Source organism: Mustela erminea, chromosome 16, assembly GCF_009829155.1.
Source record: "Mustela erminea isolate mMusErm1 chromosome 16, mMusErm1.Pri, whole genome shotgun sequence".
NCBI lineage: Eukaryota > Metazoa > Chordata > Mammalia > Carnivora > Mustelidae > Mustela > Mustela erminea.
Genome location: NC_045629.1, coordinates 51,256,559 through 51,278,608, shown reverse-complemented (window position 1 = coordinate 51,278,608; position 22,050 = coordinate 51,256,559). Strand labels below are relative to the sequence as shown.

The 22,050-nt window shown below is 42.0% G+C and overlaps 2 protein-coding genes across 2 annotated transcripts in view; one reads left to right on the top strand and one right to left on the bottom strand.

The window, feature by feature from the left end:
- DCAF13 (DDB1 and CUL4 associated factor 13) overlaps positions 1-1,219 on the bottom strand; it is a 30,196-nt gene extending 28,977 nt beyond the window's left edge. The window contains exon 1 of the mRNA XM_032316233.1: positions 954-1,219. Coding sequence (XP_032172124.1) covers positions 954-1,023 — 70 coding nt within the window. The 5' untranslated portion in view covers positions 1,024-1,219. The remainder of the gene's footprint in view (positions 1-953) is intronic.
- On the top strand, positions 1,205-17,726 carry SLC25A32 (solute carrier family 25 member 32). Its single transcript, XM_032316234.1, has 7 exons — positions 1,205-1,714; positions 8,425-8,575; positions 10,557-10,642; positions 11,992-12,152; positions 12,549-12,662; positions 12,989-13,134; positions 14,268-17,726. Exons 1-7 carry the CDS (start codon positions 1,561-1,563, stop codon positions 14,401-14,403), a joined length of 948 nt encoding a protein of 315 aa, XP_032172125.1. The 5' UTR covers positions 1,205-1,560; the 3' UTR covers positions 14,404-17,726.
- The last annotated feature ends 4,324 nt before the right edge of the window (positions 17,727-22,050 follow it).

Sequence of the window (22,050 nt, the reverse complement as noted above, 5' to 3'; positions counted from 1 at the left end):
CTCAGAAATCCAAGGGTAAATATAAGCTACTTGCAAGGAAAATAGTGACTAGTGAAACTAGAGAGGAAGATGGGACCAGAGGTTCAAGAAGCAGGGATGATGTCAAGTCCAGACGACGTAACATAATTTGCATTTTAAAAACATGACTATCTTGTTACTGTAAACATCTTGTGAACAGAACCCACATATTTACCTCTCAGAATTTATTCATATATAATGAATAACCTCTACTTACTCAATCAAAATACCAAAGTATCATCCGAGCTTCATCCTCTATGGCTTATCCCCCTCACTCAAACTCCAAAGACATGGCTCTTCTCTTACACTTTATTTTTATTCCTGCCTTAAAGCCTTTGTTATTCTCTTCAGACATGGTTAATCCCTCATCATTTAGATTTCATGATCAATAAGTGATAAGTAGTCAGGATGCTACTGGGGGAACAGACCAATAAGACCAATAAATAATAAGTCTTACTAATTCACTTTGGCCCATCAGGCCTCTCCACAAAAGTTTAGAAAACTGATGGCTTTACGTTTCACCTTTGTCTCTTCCCACTTTTAGAAGTACGTAACTTTAAGTAAAGTGGCCAAAAGTTAGAGAGGTTGAAAGAAGCCTTTCAAACCCTGAATTCACTTGCTTGGCTTTCAAGTTCCACTTCTCTACAACTGGAATCTGAGAAAAGTCAGAGAGCAGCAGCTGGAAAGGGGGAGGCGGAAGCATTCCAGGTAACGACCAACTTTCTCACTAACCACTAGAAAAAGTTCTCCAAAAACGGCCTTGAAGAGAAGTTACCGGCTACCCCGTCCCGCAATACCCTTATCTGCACAAAGTTTGGCTCGGCATAAGGGAACGGGGAAAGGACGAGCCTGGAGCGCCAGCGTTCCCCCAGATTTGCTCCGTGGAAGCCGAAGGCGGACTCAAGGCTGGCGGACTCCCTAATAACTTGTCTCACCTCTTTGTAAGTCCAGTTTGGTTTCGCGGACATAGTTGTCCGGGTTCCGGCTCAGCATCTTCACCTTCATTTTGGCTGCTAGTTGCCCCTGGACCCCCCAAGCCTTTCCTCCGCGTTCGGATTACCACCGCCTCCTCAGACACATGCTACTTCCGCTTCTTCAATACTACTTCCTGTCATGTGACGTCCACGGTGTGGAAGCCGGCTGCCTCAGCAGGACCCTGCGGCGCTCCGTAGTTTTGCCGGCAGAGATTGGCCCGAGGTGGTTCTTCAATAGTGCTCCTGTGTCGGCCACCCCCGGCCCGAAACCGCAGCAGGTGGGGGCGGGACGGGGCGGGGGCGGGGCCTTGACGGAGGCCGGCGCCCCGCCTCCTTCGCGCTCTCCGCAGGCGTGACGTGCTACCTTTCCGCTCTCACGCCGGCTCTGCGCTGGGGTCTCTCCGCTTAGTTACCGCGTCCTAGCGCCGGTCCCGGAAGTGGGCTGCCCACCCCGCCACCCCCTCCCCGCGGTTTCTGTTCTTAGGCGGCGACGGTCGCCACGGTGGCGGCCACTGCATCTCCTACCACCTCCCCGGCCCTGGGCGCGGTATCAGCGGGCCCTGGGACCATGACGGGCCAGGGACAGTCAGCGTCAGGGTCGTCGGTGTGGAGCACGATATTCCGCCACGTCCGGTACGAGAACCTGGTGGCGGGCGTGAGCGGCGGGGTCCTGTCCAACCTCGCACTGCACCCGCTCGACCTCGTGAAGATCCGCTTCGCTGGTAAGAGCCCGCTCTGACCCTGGGCTCCTTCTCCTTGCTGGTACCCCGAACTGGGTGATAAAGACTCAAAAGTAGGCCTTGCTCTCCCCAGCCCCTTGCGTTCTCCCAGGCGAGCGTTGAACCAAATGCTGCCTCACCTGGAACTAGATTTGAGGAAGGGGAGCCTGAGAAAGGGATCTGGCTGTCCTCGTCCCCGTACCTCAAGTCTAAGGGATGGACAACAGGGATAGAAAATTCTGAGAAAAGTTCAGATTGGCGTAGGATGGGGGACTCACCTTCGTATTTGTAAATTGAGAAAGGGATTGGCACATTTTAGGGTTCAGCCCTCGCATGCGCTAATCATTCACCCTTGGAGGTACTTTGAAATCTCAACGGTAGCCACGTGTTTGGCGGTGGACCTGAGAAAAAGTGCTTGGGGTGGGGCTAATTCTCAACGGGTGGCTGGGAATGGGTTTAGGATAGGATTCTCTTGGAGACTTGGTTTTTGGTGCTTATAGTGTGGTACAAAATCCCATGAAGGAATAGATAGCTAGAATCCAAGTGCCCTTTTTTTTTTAAAATTTAGGTTTATTAAGTGCAGTGAGGTAAGTGAAATTTACAAAGTACCGTGGAAGTTAAACTCAACAGTGAATTCTAGAAAAGATCGTTCCGAAGAAGGTCTTGATAACTTTACTGGGAAACTATTTTCTGGCATTTGGTTTTCTTACTACTACAAGTTCTGCCTTGAGAATTAGATCTGCAGAAGTGGTTCATCTTCAAGAATCAGACTGATTCTATCCACCTTAAATATATTGTTCCCTTAATAGTTGTAGATTGCTGTACAGGATACAGAGGCACCTAAACACAGTTCCCATCCTGGAGGGAGTATCGTTCTAACTGTAGCCTTGAGAGTTAGTCACATAAAAGATAATTCTAAGACAACATAAAACCAAGGGCAAAATCCAAATATCAAAATATGAGTAGAGACAGACTATTAGGAAAATTTTAGATTGCTGATGGTCATATGTATCTGTATCTGTAAGGTTCCATTAGATCTTGAGGTTGCACACAGAAGGCCTCATATTTTGATAGCTGGAAAGGAGACAAGAAGCCATTCTATGGAGGAAAACCAGTGAAAATCATGGTGTATACTCCCTAGAAGAAAACCCAGAAAGGCATATAATTTCCATGGAGTTTGTAACACACGCACAGATAAAAATTGTGATGACAAATAACATTGAGCATCTACTAAGAGCAAGGCAATGAGCTAAGAGTTTTACATGTATTATCTATCTCATTTACTACCCTGAACAACCCTGTGAATTTATTATCTCCACTATACCAATGAGAATAATAGAAGTTGACTTGCTCAAATCTCAAGTTTATAACGGCATGGATGTGGGATTTGGACCCAGGGAGTCTAATTCTAGAACCCTTGGACTCTTAACCACTCACCATTCTACCTCTAGGAATCCCTAGTATACAGTGACTTGAACATGAAGAAAAGAATTTTGGATTCGGCTGCAGGTACAGGCCTGTATGACTTGGTGTCTCCCATGTTTTGTCTAGGAGAAGAGGTGACAGTTGAGATGATCATTGAGGAATAGTGGTGGCTTGGTGAGTTTAATCAGGGCTGTGAAGCAGATTGTGCCTGAAGAAAGGGAATTCTTGGTACCTGAGAAGATGGTAATCTTGATGAAATGGGGAGAGTTTTCGGAGACCAGTGTGTGGCCAAGGTCATAGGTAAGATGATTGAGACTAGATGGAGGATAAAATTAAAGATGGAGGAATCAAAGCAGGAGTTTGTAATGATAAAGTGTGGCAGTGAAATGTGGTAGAAAAGGGGGAAGATCTAGGAAGATGAATAACAAATCAAAATAGTTGATTGGCCAGCAGCACTAATGCTGTAGTTCTTATGCTTTCATAAAACTTGGGCCCTGATAATGAAATTGTAATTACCTAGTGACAAGGGATATTAGTCTTGAATGCCCCCATTGAACTGAACCTGGAATATTTCAGTGAGTTCAGGTGCAAATTCAAAATGTTGTGTCCAGTGTGGCAGAAAGATTAGAAATCACTTGTAAGAAATGACTGGAAAAACTAGTTTGGCTTCAGGTGGGTGGAGGGCAGGGACAGATGACTTAAGATATTTGAAGAACCGCCATGGGTGAAAGGGATTTATCTTTATTATGGGTTGATCCAAAGACCAGGTAGAGGTTGAGTGGAAATGATAGGTAAGCAGATTGTGACTGTTCCACGTCGGGGTGCTCAGAGATGAAACTGGTGATATCTGGAAGTGGTTCAGGGCTAGAAGACAGACCCCTGTGTTGAGTGGAAAAGTCTGTCAGATGAGGTGATTGATGAAGACCCTTCTAACTTTAAGATATAATTTTAAATAATCCTAGAATGATGAGAGAGAGGGGTGTGTGGCTGGCTCAGTTGGAGGAGCGAGCAACTCTTGATCTTGGGGTCATAAGTTCAAGCCCCATGTGGGGAGTAGAGATTACTTAATAAAATTTTTAAAAAGACTAATGAGAGAGAGTGTGTGTGTGTGTACACCTCAATGAAAAATGACGTATAACGGTAATTTTTTAAAATAACTTGAAAGCCCAATAATCCATAAGTTAATCGAGGGTTGAAAGTGTAGAATCAAGTAACAAGAATAGCACACAGTCCAGTTTTGTATATATAGTGTAGTATTGCCAGCCCCTGTAGCTTAAATAAACTAATACTTCCTGAATGCTTTCTGTGTGCCATACATGGTTTTAAGGGCTGTATATGTATTCATTCATTTAGCCCTTTGTATTTTTCATAGTTAGGTTCTATTATTTCTCCCATTTTGTGTATGTGTTAGTGCAACCACAGAGTAATCGAGTAAGTGACTCAGAGTCACACAATTAAGTGTTGGAGTGGAAGAGGGCTGCAAAGGAAATTTAGTGGCCAGAGAAGAAAGAAAAAAATCAGGAGAGTGTCATGTAAAATTAGGCCAAAGAAGACGGTTTAGGAGGTAGACAGTCTTAAGTGCTGCTAAATAGCTGATGAGAAAGAGAGGATTCCCCAGATTCACTTCAGGCTCTCTAGAGCTCTTGCAGTAATGGGTGGAGGCCCCAATCACACCACAGTGGACTGGGGCAGCGCGGGGACACAGTTCACACCATCACACCATCGCCCTGCTTTCTAGCCTGATTTCCTACCAGCCCTTTCCTCCATCAGCTGTACACTTTATACCGAATCCCTGATGTTGTCCCAGACAGTGCCAGGCACTGTGATACCTGCACGTATCCACAACAGCTCTTGGATTTGTCTAGAGGCAAATCTTTCTCTCCTTTCCCCAAAGACAAGTTTCTAGTCAATCTCAAGGCTCTACGCTAGCATCGTCTCACATTCGCTGTCACTCTACTGCATCTCCCCAGTTCTTTCTGTACAGAACATCTTTTTGTTTCTTCTGTAATCCTATAACACTTCATTCACCATAGTGCTCCTAACTGGGCAACGTGATTATTGCTGTTCGGCCTTGAAGATTATGTCTTCCTTGGGGTAAGAGTTTGTATCCTACTTATGTTTAGATTCCCCCTTTGCTGGCAATAATAAGGAGTCGGTAGTTTTTAAATTTTTGTATAAAGTGACAGGTGTACAAATCACTGTTTTTCAGATTTAAAGATTTGATCCTAACTATATAGTGGAGAGCAGATTATAGCATCAGGAAAGTACAGGGTGTAGAATGTTGTTGCCTGTTACTGAGATACCTAATACTCTACTTCTGTAATTAAGTGACTTGTCAAAATAATAAAGAAATCATTGGCTCATCCCCATGAAAAGCAAAGATGGTGTTTTTGTGGTTTTGTTTTTCACCTCAAGAGAGAAACTGTGTTGTGAACTTATTACTGAAAGGAAAATGGAAAGGTATGGGAAGAAATTTATCAGGAGAATAAGAGACTTAAAATTCAAGGAAAGCATCAGAAAGATTATGAAATACACAGCAGAATATTTCTTGAGAGCCAGTCCCTCTGTTACTTGCTTTTAAACTTGATATCTTGTATAAACTTCACGACAACCTGTGAGGTGGGTCATATTTATCCCCATTTTGAGGATGCTGAAGCTCAGAAAGATTAAGGTCACATAGCTAATTAGAGAAATTAGAGATCAAACCCAGGTCTTTTGACAAAGCCTCATGTACTTTAATCTCATTTCATGGTGTAACATTGTCAGGTTAATGATGAAAGAAATTAACTTTTCTCCCTTTCCCTGGCAATGGTAAACAGTGATTCTTTGCCAGACTCCATTATCTGGTGGTGTAGTGGCAAAGGGGACAATGAACTGAGCATGTTTTAATGGTGCCAGAGGACTGTCATTTGTATAAACTTTCTAGAGGGCAGTTTCAGTTTGTACTCATAACCTTTGACCCATATTAATTCCCATTCTGATAGTTAATTCTAAGGAAATAGGGATTTGCATGTTGTACAGAATATTTTCTAGAAACCTTTTAATAATAGCAAAAAAAAAATGAGAACAACTTACATGAATGATTGTACAAATGATGGAATATCTATGGGAGGAGAAACCATCACATGATTTTTTTTTTTTTTTTAAAGATTTTATTTATTTGAGGGAGAGTGAGAGAGAGCAGAGAGAAGGTCAGAGGGAGAAGCAGACTTCCCAGAGCTGGGAGCCCGATGCAGGACTCGATCCCAGGAATCCAGGAACATGACCTGAGCCAAAGGCAGTGGCTTAACCAACTGAGCCACCCAGGCGCCCCATCCATCACATGATTTTTGAAAAACTTTTGGAAGTCTTTTTTTTTTTTTTTTTTTAAGATTTTATTTATTTGAGAGGAAGAGAGAGAGCACAAGCAGAGGCAGCGGCAGGGAGAGGGAGAAGCAGGCTCCCTGCCGAGCAGGGAGCCCGATGTAGAGCTTGATCCCAGAACCCTGGAATCATGACCTGAGCCACTCAGGTGCCCTTGGAAGTCCATTTAATTACAAATAACAAATCTATAATAACAAAGAGGAATTCTCACAGTATAAAAAACTATATTTAGTAAAATTCCAATTTTAAAAAACCTACATAAGGGGCGCCTGGGTGGCTCAGTGGGTTAAGCCGCTGCCTTCGGCTCAGGTCATGATCGCAGGGTCCTGGGATCGAGCCCCGCATCGGGCTCTCTGCTCAGCCGGGAGCCTGCTTCCTTCTCTCTCTCTCTGCCTGCCTCTCTGCCTGCTTGTGATCTCTCTCTCTGTCAAATAAATAAATAAATAATCTTTAAAAAAAAAAACCAACCTAAATAAATTTAACATTCTTTCATTCCATTTCCCCATAGGAAACAGAAGGCACATTCAAAATAAGAACATTCAAAAGGGGATGCCTAGGTGGCTCAGTTGGTTGGACGATTGCCTTCGGCTCGGGTCATGATCCCAGAGTCCCGAGATTGAGTTACGCATAGGGCTCCCAGCTCCACGGGGAGTCTGCTTCTCTCTCTGACCTTCTCCTCGCTCATGCTCTCACTGTCTCTCTCTCAAGTAAATAAATAAAATCTTTAAAAAAAAAAAAAAAAAAAGAACACTCAAAGGACTGTTTACAAAGATACAAGATTATAGCAAAACCACAACGAATACTGCAGAATTCTGGAGCTAGAAACAGTTTGGGCTGTTGCCACCTTAAGGGCCAGATGTCAAGGTGAGAAGGTCCTTGAGAGAGGGCCATCTTGAGCAGAGCTGTGACTGTCAGTAGAGAAATGCAGCCTGCCTGAGGTTACTCCATAGGAAGGAAAGTGAAAGAGTAAATACCTTCCTCCACCCTCTTCCATCCCTCTGATCTCTTGTCAGGCCTCCCCACTGGCCCAGCTCAACTGGAAACTAGAAGACAAGGTCAGACTGCCAGGCAGAACGTGCTAGAGAGGGATGGACCATGGATCTGGAAAAGAAACAATATTCATGTTATAATAATTGAGCAAATCTATCTTGAGAGCCTACAGTGTAGAAAGCACTAAGATAGGAGTAGAAATATGGCAGCAAAATAGTAGTAGTCTCTGCCCTCACAGCATCTTCCTACTGGGAGGCCAGAATAATTGAACAATAATGATTGCAGTGAAGAGTGTTTTTATTACGGTAGGGAAAGTATATTATGCCATGAGTGCAAAGAAACTTGAGCTCATCTAGGGGATAGGAAATGATCACCAAGGGAAATTATTAAGCAGACTTTAAAGAGGAATCGAAGTTAGCTGTGTAAAGGAGTTAGGTGACTGAGAAGACAGTGTTCATGAATAGTCTGTGTAAAATCTTCAAGGTTCAGAGACTATGTAAGAACTGAAAGTTGTTGAACATTCTAGCAATTTGCATCAGATTTTGTTTTGTTTTGTTTTGTTTTTAGATTTTATTTATTTATTTGACAGGCAGAGATCACAAGTAGGCAGAGAAGCAGGCAGAGAGAGAGGAGGAAGCAGGCTCCCTGCTGACCAGAGAGCCTGATATGGGGCTCGATCCCAGAGCCCTGAGATCATAACCTGAGCCGAAGGCAGCGGCTTAACCCACTGAGCCACCCAGGCGCCCTGCATCAGATGTTTTGAAGAGAAAATAATACAGAATAAATAGTTCCAAAAAATAAAGAGAATATTTTTCTTTATCTAAAAACTGTTTTCTTCTGAATTTATCTCCTTACTGTAACAATGTGACGTCTAGGTCTTTACGTGATTCAGAACTAGAACTTTGCTCTCACCTAATTTTGTGCCTTTACTGCAGTGAGTGATGGATTGGAACTGAGACCAAAATATAAAGGAATTGTGCATTGCTTGACTACCATTTGGAAACTTGATGGACTACGAGGCCTCTACCAAGGAGTAACCCCAAACGTGTGGGGTGCAGGTTTATCCTGGGGACTCTACTTTTTCTTGTGAGTAGATCTGGGAGATTTTACAATATTAAATAAAAGAAGTTTGTTTTTTCAGTGATTTTTACATTTCTGTCAATGAAACAAGATGAGTCATCAGTTTCTCTGAATAGGAAGGGTCAGAAAGAGCAAAGGACTTATTTCCTTCTCTGTCAGCTATTATCAGAGGCATTTGGTCTGGAAGAAAAGTTCTTAATAGGAAGAAGGTGGAGGATGAGTGGGAGAAAGGCTCTTACAGAAGCTACTTCTGTGGGGTGAATTTAGGAAGATGCCTTACCGAAGTCCTTCTGATCCGTAAGGAAGTTGGAAAGCCGAAGAGGACAGGTCTTGGGGTCCTCATAAGAACGCGTGCCACAGGAGCTCCCTCTGGGGAACAGAAAGTAAAAGCCAGTGCGTGGCTATAAGATGTGGAGGCACATCCCCTCTTGCCTCTCATTTGACCGGCTCCATCATCTTCCTACCTCGTTCATTTCCTTCCTCCTTCGCCTGTCAGGTATCGTCACCATGTGAAAGAGCTGCGATTCCATGACCAGTGAAGAAGCCACAGAAAACACCTGGGCCAGGCACACTCGGGTTACCGACTGTGCAAGAGCGTGGGAACAAAGCGGGGCAGTGGAGGAGCACATGCTGCCCTGATACTTGAAACTGAATCCAGGAACGGGGAGGCTTGTCTTTGTTTTAATAGATGACAGTTTTAGAACATCAGTACCCGGTCTATTTGCCTTTTTCTCTTTTGCGTTGCATATTTTAGTTTATCTTCCATAATTTTATGGCAGTCTCCAAACCACAATCTTTTGGGGGGTGGGTGGGGAGAGGAAGAGGGAGAATCTTAAGCAGGCTCCCCACCCAGTGCAGAGCCTGGTGTACAACTTGATCTTGTGTCCCTGAGATCATGACCTCAGCCAAAATCAAGTCAGACGCTTAAATGACTGAGCCACCCTGGCTCCCCCACCCAACCACAATCTTAAAATATTTTTAAGTGAATGCAGAACAAATTCAACCTTAATATTGTTTAAAAATGTATTTTTTCTCTTTTTTAGTTCTAAGACATACTTAGATGGGTGAAACTATAGGTATAAAATTTATTATGAATTTTGAGTTGTGTACATTCTCTAAATAGAGTTTCTAAGGACATGGCTTATGAATGTAAGGTTTAGGTGATGAGAATTTCTTATAAAAGTATACTTGTTTCGTGTTAGAATAGAAATGGTAAAGTTTGGATTTACATAGCTGAGCTCCTCTTCCAAGTGGAAAAATAGAAATTGGAGTTAGAATAGACTTATCTGACTCCTCTGCTGAGAAACATTGAGTGGCTCTCGATTTTCTGCCAAATAAAGCCCAGATGTCAGTCTGCCACTCAAGTGTGGCTCCATTTCCCTGTCTTCCCCCACCGCCCTTATTATAACCTTTGTTCATGCTCATCAGTTTCCCCATTGAAGCTGCACCTGTCTCCACACCCCACCAGTGCCACCTACCAAGCCTTCTGTGATCTCAGCCATAGTTTCTCAATCTCTTATGACACCATTTGTGATGTCTTTGTTAGGTTACTTGTGTGCTGCTTCTGGTCCTTATTAATCCACTAGGAGGGACCCACCCAGTGTTTTATCTAGCAGAATTGCCAGCCACAGTACCTGAAGGCTATGTGTTCAGCACTTTTTTGTTAGGGGCCCGCTTTTGTCCTTTTGTCTTGTCTGCCCCACAGCTGTGCCACTGCCACAGCCCCTCCCCTCAGTTTTCTCGTTGATGAGTATGTGATTAAAATATTTTGCCTGTGTAGTGGTAGCCATATTCATTTTGGGGGAGAGATGATAAACTCTTGGAATAAACCATTTCCAGCAAATCCATTCTTGAAACTTTCTTTTTTGCCGTGTGCATTGACTTTTACTTATGGGGTATTGCTGTTAAGTTACATTTTAAACAGACCTTACTGTTTTAGGATACCAATTCAGATATTTATCAAACTGCTTATGTTTAATTCTTTTAGTTACAATGCCATCAAATCATATAAGACAGAAGGAAGAGTGGAACGTTTAGAGGCAACAGAATACCTCGTCTCAGCCGCGGAAGCTGGTAAGACAGAGTGGGAAATGTAAAATAGCAACTTCCAACTTGATTTTCATTTTTTTTTTTTTTATAGATATCTTTTTTTTTTTTAAGATTTTATTTATTTATTTGACAGAGAGAGATCATAAGTAGACGGAGAAAGAGGCAGGCAGAGAGAGAGAGAGAGGGAAGCAGGCTCCCTGCTGAGCAGAGAGCCTGATGTGGGACTCGATCCCAGGACCCTGAGATCATGACCTGAGCCGAAGGCAGCGGCTTAACCCACTGAGCCACCCAGGCGCCCTTGATTTTCATTTTTGTTTTTTATTTGCTTTCTCCCCCCATTGAACAATAGAGTTGAGTATGCTTTTGTAACCAGTTATCACATGGAATTTCTTAGAAAGCAGCTACTCTTACTGGCTACTCTGGACAGATTTCAAGAATTTTAGTTATCACAAAGAAGTAAAATTTAGAAAATGTATGAATTCTTGATAGTTTGAGATGATTTGGTATGGTGTTTTCTTCAAATAAAGTATAATTTAGTTTTCATATTAGTTTAGTAGCCTTGTTATGCCTCACGTTTGTGTAATATTCCAAAGAGAAAAGCAGAGCAGGACCCATAAATCTTTATTATAACTCTTACTTTTATACTTTACTGATAGCTCTTGTCTTAAAAAGCCTACTCATTTTTTAATACCTAGCAGCTAGCACAGACCGGAATCACAGTGGGACTTAATAAATGTTTGTTGAATAAAGGACTACTTAGGAGACTCAGCAAATGAGAAAATTAACCAGATGAAATTTTTTATATACAAAATTGTCACTTTCTATAATGAATGTAAAGTATTATGTAGTTCTTTAAGTTTGGAGATGCGTTGGCTACTTTGAATGAATTTGAGGAGGATTGTGGTAAAGTTGGGGTAGATATATATATATGTACATGTGGAAAATATTGAGGCGTTGGATTCCGGATCCTTTTCCCCTAATCTTTAACCCCTCTGGGATATACTATGTCCTCCTAAATATTTATACCTCCTTACCAGCATCCACTTCCTAGGACCCCCATCTGTCCCTACACAAGCCATACTGTTCAGGAGCCAGGATGTCTTTGCTGTCCTCACAGCTCAAAGGGAAGGTGTTTCCCATTTCCATCTCCCTTTTAATTTACCTCCCACTAACCGAGTGAGGAACTTTTTTTTGGCCGCCAAAAACTATGGCTACCCTTTAACCCTCAGACTTCTTCAGCGAATAATACCTCTTACTGTTGCGGGTACAACCCCTGGGCAACCCCATTGTTTATATTAATGAACTGTTCTTAATCTGGATTGTCGGAAGTGACAACCTGTATGCTGAGTAATCTTATTTAAATTTGGTTTTAGGAGCCATGACCCTCTGCATTACAAACCCGTTATGGGTAACAAAAACTCGCCTTATGTTACAGTACAATGGTGTTGTTAACTCCTCACAGCGACAATATAAAGGAATGTTTGATACGCTTCTGAAAATATATAAGTATGAAGGTGTGCGTGGATTATATAAGGTAAAGAATTATCAATATGTTTTGAAAAACTGACCATTGTAACTTCCCCTGACTCTCTTGTCAGAGTTCTGAATGACCTGTAGTCAGTCCTAAAAAGAAGCCCGACTGAGGCAAGAAGCAATTTAATGAAAACCAAAGTCCTAGTGTATAATATGGAAATTGTGCTTTTATCTGTTTATCCTCATTACTGTAAGGTATATCATGATGCTGGCGGATTTGAGAAGGCCTGTGTAAAATTTTGTATAGTAACCATTTCTCTGAGTCACACATTGAGGTCAACCACTCCTTACTCCTGTCCCTAGAAACTATGTCCTTTGGGAACTGGCTTAGTTTTTGTTTTTTATTGTTGTTGTTTTTTTTTTCTGTTTTTGTTTTTTTTTAATCGTTCCCATTTAGGGATTTATTCCAGGGCTGTTTGGAACATCACATGGTGCCCTTCAGTTCATGGCATATGAGTTGTTGAAGTTGAAGTACAACCAGCATATCAACAGGTTACCAGAGGCCCAGCTGGTAAGATGGTTCTTCAAAAAACAAACACAAAAACAATGGATCTCATTTACATTTATGGGCATTTAATAGAAGGAGATTTTGTCCACATTTACTCTGGTAATACTGCTATGATGATGACTGCCACTAATTTAATGTACAATTAAATATAGGCCAATGACACATATGTTAAAAATAGAACCCCTTATTTGTACAGCGCTTATGTTAAGAGGGGAAACCATGTTTTTCATTTACAGTTCATTTAAAGATTTTCCTATATAATGTTTACTTCTGTATTTTTAAGGGACTCCTGCCTAAAGAAAAATTAATGTCTTGTGTTGTCATTTTAGAGCACAATAGAGTATATATCTGTTGCTGCACTCTCCAAGATATTTGCTGTAGCAGCCACATACCCATACCAGGTCGTGAGAGCCCGTCTTCAGGATCAGCACATGTTTTACAAGGGCGTGCTGGACGTGATCACAAAGACTTGGAGGTGAGAGCACGCGGCGTATCAGAACGGCTCTCAGGAGGGGCCCTGCATGCCTCAAACTGACCAGTTGCTGTTGGTTGGATAGCAAAGGCCAGTGTGCTGTGCTGAAAACGTAGCCAGTGGCCCCTGCTTTTCCATTTCCCATAGACTACCTATAGAACCACAGACTTAATCTCTGAGCCTTGATTCCTTCATTTGTAAAATTAGAAAATCTAGGCGGACAGTGTTGTTCTAAAAATCAAATGAGATTGGGGCTCCCAGGTGGCTTGGTTGGTTTAGTGTCCGACTCTTGATTTTGGCTTAGGTGATGATCTCAGGGTCATGAGATCGAGCCCTGTCTCAGGTGCTGCACTAGGTGTGGAGCCTACTCACAATTTTCTCTCTTCCTCTCTCTCCTCCCCATCCCCTGCCCCTGCTTGCAGAAAATTCTGTGCTTCAGCAAATTGATATACTCAAATTTAGGTGTCCTAAGATAGTTGAATGACATTGAATATAGGAAGTCATAAAAACCCTAGTTTAATATAATTAAACTGCTGCTTGCACAGTAATTTGCAAACACTTGTCTCCATGTATAGAAGAGATGCTCACTCTTCAGCCTGTGGATAAACTGTTACAGATAGACATCCCCATATTTTTCTGTAATTCTGGGAGGATTCTAGAGCAGGATATTTTTGATGTTTACATTGAGTTCAGTGTATATTTATTGAGAATGCAAGTGACATGTTCCAAGGCCATATTCCCATTCCGGGCATTAAGGAAATAAAGTTTTATTTTTGTATGTGCTAGATTTACTGTCGCCTGGCATTTATATAAGCTGTAAGATTTTTGATGCCTCCTTTAGTTAATCAGTTAATGCTCCTGCATGCTTGTACCTTTAGAGACATTTGAAAGATGGTTGTCCTTACAGCACTTTTCAGTTTTGGGGTGCCTCTCCCCTCTCTTCTGAGTCAGTCACAGAAGGAATGAAAGCCCCTACAAATGGCTCGTAGACTGCATTACTTCAGCATGTTAAGAACATGGACTTGAATCACAGAGAGGCTTGAATGCTGGTTCCATGCCGTATGCTAATGAAACTTTTGTATCTTCAGGCTAGCTATGTAGGAAATTAAGCATGTATCTATTTTTTCCCTTTAAAGGAAAGAAGGCGTTGGTGGATTTTACAAAGGAATTGCCCCCAATTTGATTAGAGTGACTCCAGCCTGCTGTATTACTTTTGTGGTATATGAGAATGTCTCACATTTTCTACTTGACCTTAGAGAAAATAAAAAGTAAGCTAGAAGAAGATAATTTCAGTACATCTGCTTAAGGGAGCAACTGTTCCTTTGTGTTTGAGATGTAAACCTCGGAAGAAGACTGCGCAGCAACGTGGGTCACATGGAAATCAGTCTGTAGTCATTAGAAGTCAAAGAACTGCTAAGACTTTGCAATGTTTTTCCGCTTTTTGCCTTCCCCATTTGTATGGGATTTGGCTACCTCGGCCAGAAATGGCTCCCATCGACACAATAGTAAAACTGACATCAAGCGGAGAGTTTCACAAATTTCTGTATTTCACTGTTCATGTAGAAGCTGATTATAGCATTTGCTAAATGGATTAGATGAATGTGCTTCTTTTTCTGAACTCATTTGCCTGGATTGCCTGGATTGGCTTTAAAATCAGTCTCTGTGCAATAGCAAGAAAATGGCCTATGAAAAGAATTATTATGGCTGTTTCAAGGGTAAATTGAACTTGAAGGATTTTGCTGGGGAAAGTACTGCTTAAATCCAGACCATTTTTGAATTGGGAAATTTTGGTGAGGAAAAAAAAAACACTGTTAAGTGTATTTTCGTTTTAATTCCATTGGAATGTGCTAACTAGGAAAATTTGAGAAGTTATATACTTCTCTTCATTTGAGAAATGTCTGATATTTGTTGTCATTAATTTTTTTTCTCCAGGGGCTCTGTAATTGTGGATCCAGTTACATTTTTTGACATAGGAACTTAGTGTCTCGTAAAGTTAAAAAATCTGAATTAGGATTCAGCTGGGTTAGCATATTTGGCTATAAATCACTGATTGGCTGTAGGTGAATAATAGATCACTTCATACAGACACGAAAATGATTGGAATATGTTTTTGAGAAACTGTGTGGAAGTGAGAAACTAACTTCCTACTTCAGCTCTCTAACATATGGGTTCGGATCCCAAATAAATGATTAATCTTCATTGGTTGTTCATATTCAGGTTTAAATACAAATGACATTGATGGCCATTATTGATTTTACTTTTATGAGCCATTGCAAATACCTATAAAAGCCTGCCCCCAAAGGATGCCAGAATAATATTTTTATTTATCATAAACCTTTATGAATGCCGTTGCACTTCCATCTGTTTGTTGTAAATAAAACTGGTTTTCAAAGCCGTATTTAAATGGGTCTTTGAAAACGGGTCTATTTTTTATATTTTGAAAATGACATTGTTTTAAAAATACAGAATAGTACGTATCTAATTGTATTTACTCTAACCTCTTGTAACGTGCACAGAATACTTTATAAATTAAATGTGATGTATTTTTGCATACTTCTGGATTTACTATAATTCATATGAAATCCCGATATGGGTCTCTACGTAGAAGACCAGTTATAGTTACTGTTTGGAGTTTGGGAGGTAGTGCCATTCTTTGAATGCCTCCTGTGTACCCCCATATTACTAAAACATAATTCCTGTCTTCTAAGAGCATACAAACTTACAGAAAAAATAAATAAGGATTAAGTAACTAACAGTTCTAGGCTAACAGACAAGAAGATTTCTACAAAGCTCTGTAAGAGTTCTGAGAAAAGAGAACTCATTCTTCTCATTCAACAATGAGTTGTTACTGAGTTCTTGCTCTATGCCGGCAGTGGAGATAGAACAGGAAATAAGCCAGACAACATTCCTGCCCTCAGGGGATTTTCATTTTAGTGGGAGTGTCAGAGAACATAAATTATGCTTAATATAATCTCAGATAGATTAAATGCTATAAATAGAACTAGAGCAGAGTTGGAAATTGGGCTGCTATCTTAGGATGCTTAGGGTCAGGAAAGACCTCTTTGAAGAGAGAATATCTGAAACATTTTGAAAGAAAGGAGGAAGCAAGCTACAACAAGATAAGGAATTCTAGGATGGATAGACACATTCTAGGCAGAGAGAATGTGAAACACAAAGGCCCTGAGGCAGGAATTAATTTACCCGGAGGGAATGAGTTAAGGACAGGGTGACCAGGGAGGAGGAGGCTGGAGAAACGGCCCTTATAGTATGGAAGGAAAGAGTGCAGGATTGGCTTCAGATTTTAGCCTTCCCATTTGCTGGTTGGCCTCAGGCCAATCAAGTTTTCTCATTTGTAAAATGTGTCTTAGATTTGTTCCTTTGCGGATGAGGGTGATATGAGGATGCTTGGGCAAGTGATCATTGAGGGAATGCTCTTAGGATCACAGGTAATGGAGTGAAGAAAACAGGGGAAGAAGTAGTTTCAGAAGTTCACCTTCAGCCTGACCCTACGGGACACTGCAGTATGAATTGGACCACAGAGATTATTATCCTGCCCTGAGGTGAGAGGCTGTGCTACTGTGTTCTCACAGCAGGCAGTCATTCACTACCTGTCACGGTGGGAGGAGTGGAGGCTAGGTCCCTCTCTGAGGGAGCAGCCCTCCAAATAAGGTGGGGATGACAGCTGTTAGCAGCTGGGAATATGGGTGCACCGGCCCTGTAAAAAAGGATTTGGTGGGTCATCAACACAGCATCTGCAAATGAGGATGTTAAAAGTAGGTAGCTCAAAGGATTATTGATCAGATTAAATGGATCAACCCATGTCAAGTGCTTAGCATTTTAGAAACATTAGCATGGACCAGCTCTTCTAGGCCATGGTCAGAAGTTTAGATTGGGGGATAGATTATTCTAGCAATGGTATGAGGAAACAGGAGACAAGAAACAGGGTTACTAGTTAGGAAGCTTTCACAGACACCTAGTGAAGAGCTTGAGGAGTTGGAGATAGTTTATAGCTTGGTGGGAACTAGAGCAGGGTTCGTGGAAGAGAAAACTTGAAGTTTGGCCTTGGTGGTAGAGATTTCAAAGGGAACCACGAAAAAAAAAAAGCACAGGTGACATGTCTTGAGCAGTGGGTTGTCAATGTGGTTAAAAAAAAAAAGGAAAAAATAGAACAGAAAGCTGAAAGACCAGGACCAGGACCACATGTCTGGTCTCTTTTACTCATCAAATAAAACCCAAACACATGTAGTAAGGCTCAGAGTTCTGAGAGTTCTGAGTCTTACTACATGTGTTTCGGTTTTATTTGATGAGTAAAAGAGAAGTGAGAGTCATTAACAGAAGAGAGAGACACGGTTACATCGTAAGGGTGACAGAAGACAACCAATCAGATAAGAGAAGCAAACTCAAAGGGAAGGGGTTATCAACCATGTAAATATTTCAGTAAGGTGAAGATGAATGTCACTGATAACTTTAAGCAGATTCAAATTATAGAGGCTGAAGACAGATTGCAAGCAGTTAAGCAGGTGGGGCAAAGAGCAAGTATTCATTTCACTCGAGGCTCTTCTTCCTTGGATTTCAGCAGATAAAGGAAAGGTAGAGCGAGAACTTTAGCTTGAAAAAATTTCTGGGAGTCTAGGAGGGGGTGCGAGCCGGAAGGTTGAGGCCAAAACCAAACTTGGAGCTCAGCATCAGAGAATGAATGCATGGTAGAATGGGAACCAAGACGATGTTGGCTTTCATGCCTTGTGAAAAGGAGGTTGTTATGTTTGCAGGGTGTGCTTTTGTAGCGTGGCCGTTTTAGAAAGTCGTGTTATTTAAAGCCATACTAGAAAAGGGTTATCAACTGAAAAAGTGTGTTTGAGTTCAGGAGTCATCAGAGCAAGGTCTGTCTGTAGAATGGACACCTTACTGAACATAGAATCCTCCAGGCAGAGTGTTGTTACGTTAATAGCAAGGCCTCTTTAGTGATTGTAAAATTGCAGAAATAAAATACCATGAAATGATATAACTATTTCTTTTCTGAAAATACATTCTTTAACATCAGAAAGTATGTGAAGTTTTGGGTTACTTTGCCTGAGGTCTTAAATGTCTTTCCAAATGAGTGAATAAGAAATAGACCCTGCAAATATCTCTAGTCAATACCCTGTTACTGGCTGCTTGGCATCTGTTTACCTTCTGAGACTAGTAGCCGGAATTTCTTTTCAGAACCTCTCTCCTCCCTTCATTCACACCTTTGTGGTTTAGATGGAACTGGCCTCACTTGTGTGGGGCGGGGGTGGGGGGGGTTGATGCTGATTAGCAGAGCCAATCTAAATGGGCCATCTCTGTTCACAATGAACGTTTGGAATTGAAACAGTTGCCTAAGCTGGCCCAGTTGGGGTGACTCTTAAAAATACTTTTTTTTCTGTGTGTCCTGACATAGATTCTCTCCTGCTGTTTCACCAGTTAGGATTTGTACCCTAATTCACGAAGCCCCTCAAAGACAATTCAGGATTATGAATTGGAGAGGGGGAGTTTGGAGTCAAAATTAAATCAAAACCAAGGAAATGACAAGAAAAAAATGGAAAGAAATGGGTTCCTAAATCATGTCATATGAGATTCTCGATCAGTTCTGACCCCCAACTGCATGTACCTCTATAGTTTTCAACTGAGTGAACCAATAGCTTTTTTAAGCCACTCTCAGTTGGGTCTTTCTATTACTCCCTGGGACTGGAAGCTTCCCACATGACTCAGAATCTGTGATACAGACCCTAAAGTCTGTGTCATTTTCCCGTCAACTGTGATGATGCTGACCTCTTCGTTTCTATGGAAATTGATGTTTCTTTTAGGAAAAAGGAGCACTTCCTGACCCTTCCGTAGGTTATAAAGGTTTTTGAAATGTTCTTCCCTTAATTGAAAAACACAAGCTATTTAATATTTATCAAGAATTAAAGAGGTTATTTAACTCACCATGAAAAGCAGGAAAGAGGAAGACTGACCAGCAGACAGAAAAATAACTAAAATCTGCTATTGGAAAAGGTCCAACTGTACAAGTGTTGGATGATTTGAAGTTGTCTCCAATGCATTTTCTGACATCAAATATTACAAAATTGTGGGTTTATATTAAATTTCAGTATATACCGTGATGTCAGGCATGTTCTACTCAAGGCTAGGAAGTGATAAAAACAGTTTACACACATGTCGAAAAGCAACAAGAAGTTTTTGTTAAGTGATTCACATTAACCTCTTTCTCGCCCAGGCTTAAAATGTTTTCATAATTAGAGGGTGCCCAGGTGGCTCCGTCGGGTGAGCATCTGACTCTCGATTTCAGCTCAGGTCATGATCTCAGGGTCCTGCAGCTGAGCCAGCGGCAGGCTCATGGCCCAGGGAGGAGTCTGTCTCCCTCTGCCCCTCCCCCTACTTGCGAGCACTCTCTCTCTCAAATAAATAAATCCTTAAAAAAAAAACTAATTCATAAATTGACAAGGTAAGTGAAGCATGATAGGATATTATCATCCTTAGCAGTAGTAAGGCTGAAATTAGAGAAATGAGACTTGTATCTGTGTAAAAGAACTTTTGCTTATATCAAGCCTCGGAGTCATTCGCACCTATACTTCCAGCCCCAGAGAGCACTGGACCAAGACTCTTAGAGCCTGTCCTTGTAAAACACAGCAAGAAGGGGGCATCTGGGTGGCTCAGTCGATTGGATGCCTGCTTCTGCTCAGGTCATGCTCCCTGCTTGGAGTCTACTTCTCCCTCTCCCGCTGCTCCTCCTCTCTCTCTCTCTCACTCACTCTCTCACATAAATCGTAAAAAAACACAAAACATAACAGCAAGGGGTTATGGGGCTGAACTCATGCTGTGAGCAGCTTGTTCCCAAAGAAGAGAGAAAACACTACTCATGGTCACTTCCTTGTCCCCAACTCCGATCAACTAATTACCTTCTTATCAATCTAAACCCAATCTGGAGGCAGAACACACAGCAAGTTTCACCAAGAGAAGTTGAAGGAATTGCTAAGCTATGATCAAAATATTACGGGAACTCTTTAACAGTGCCCTAAAGGCAAAAAAGAGGAGACAAGGAAGGACAAGCTTGGAATTTGCAGTTTAGACCTCTTGAAGAAGGTACCATCGCAGACCACCAGATGACAAAGTCTGCTGGGTTTACTGAGCCAGAGCTGGTTTAGCATTATATGATAAACAGGAAAAGATCCCTTAGGACACAAGCCAAGTCTTGTTGAGCAGGTTGCCTAGGAAGTTGGGACATTTTTGCAGGTGCAAAACCAGGGCAGATGTCCACGTTGGAAAGGCTTCAGAAACAACTCTAGGGCACAGGCAAGCCGAGACTTGTGGGTGGGCATGCTGGAGAGTCAGAGGCGCCGCCACAGCAGAAGCCAGGAGTATGGGATGTCCTCAACTGCAGGGGCTGGGGCTACAAGTCCTAGTTAAAGGACTGTGCATTCTGGTTGTGCGAAGAGCAGAGTACCACCAGACAGACACACACACACCACTGACAGGAGCAAGAAAAAGCACCTTTTAGCACACTGAAACCCAGGAAGACAAGCTTCTTTCTTCTGCAGTGCCCCTCCAGTATTCTCTTAATAGGATCCTTCTAGAGGCGTCTTAAAGAGTCCTGCTCATTATCACAGTGTAGGTACTGAAGAATGGGTTTAGAGCTCAGACGTAATAAATTGGTGAGTAGTTTGACCCTTTGGAGTACTTAGCTTCATTTGCAACCTTCTACACACATTCCAATTCCTGCACAAGGACAAAGCAACTGACTCTGTATTTTAGCCCTAGCATGATACAGCTCTCCCGAAAGTGCCTGCCCTCCCCCGCCGCATGAGAAAACACAAAGCCCAACGATCACTGAATCTATTGCTGGCTATATTAATTACTCCCCAAATTCAGTCATGGCCCCAATGAATATTTTGTTAACTAAAGACTACATTGTAAAGTTGACCTCCACCAACTTTTATGCAAGATAAAAATGGGAAGGAGAGAAAGGAAGAAAAGCATTAGCAAGCAGACATATACCAAAGAGAAAATATCCAAAGCTACCACAGTACTGGCTTCTGTCCTTGTTCACAAGGTCATAGTTGATAGCTACAGCTTCCACCTTTAACTACCATTCCACATGTTCCTTGCCCACAGACAGAACCCACAGCTCTGTCTTCTTTACCTGGTGAAGTAGATCCAAATCCTCCTTTCTGAAAGTTCTGGATGCCCAGTCACTCTGCTTTTTCAGGTTTTCCATTCATCTTTGACACTGAAGTACTAAAAAGAACTTCAGAAAATCTTCTGGGTTCCAAGCATAGTCCTTCTTGCTTTCACCATAGTAGCAACTAATTTCCCTTGGTAATTAGGATCCACCAGTAAAGCCGATAGATTAACTCCTGTTTTTCACCTGTTGGTTCAGTGGTATAAAGAGTCCAAAATGGCCAGGTGGCAGGCTGTGGTAGATAGGCTTCTAGTGTGGATTCCATGAACCCCGCCCCCGATGTAAACAACCTATTTCTAGTGGAGCATTGTTAGGACCTGTCAATAGAGTTGGGTATCAATTCTATGATTATATTATATAGCAGAAGGAATTCTGCAGATGTAAGTAGGATCCCTAAACAGTTGGCTATAATCCAAAAGGAGATGAACTTGGGGAACCCCAACCAACCCAGTCAGGCAAGCCCTATAAGCAGCAGAGTTCTCTTGCTGGTCTGGAAGAAAAAGAGCCATGTCATAAGAGGAGGTGCCACATAGATAGCACCTGGGAGCGACCTCTAAGAGGTAAAAGCAGTTCTCAGCTGACAGCAAGAAAACAAGGTTTTTAACAACCCAGCTGCAAGGAACTGGATTCTTCAAACACGTGAGTTGAGAAGAGAATCCTGAGTGTCAGATGAGATAACTAAGCCAATACCTTGATTTCAGCCTGGTGACTCCATAAGCAGA

What these genes read in the sequence shown, in the direction of transcription:
- SLC25A32 (XM_032316234.1), top strand. Translation starts at nt 1,561, where the DNA reads ATGACGGGCCAGGGACAGTCAGCGTCAGGGTCGTCGGTGTGGAGCACG. An exon ending in GTGTGCGTGGATTATATAAG is followed by an intron (nt 12,153 to 12,548) that starts GTAAAGAATTAT and finishes GTTCCCATTTAG; the next exon opens with GGATTTATTCCAGGGCTGTT. An exon ending in GGTTACCAGAGGCCCAGCTG is followed by an intron (nt 12,663 to 12,988) that starts GTAAGATGGTTC and finishes TTGTCATTTTAG; the next exon opens with AGCACAATAGAGTATATATC.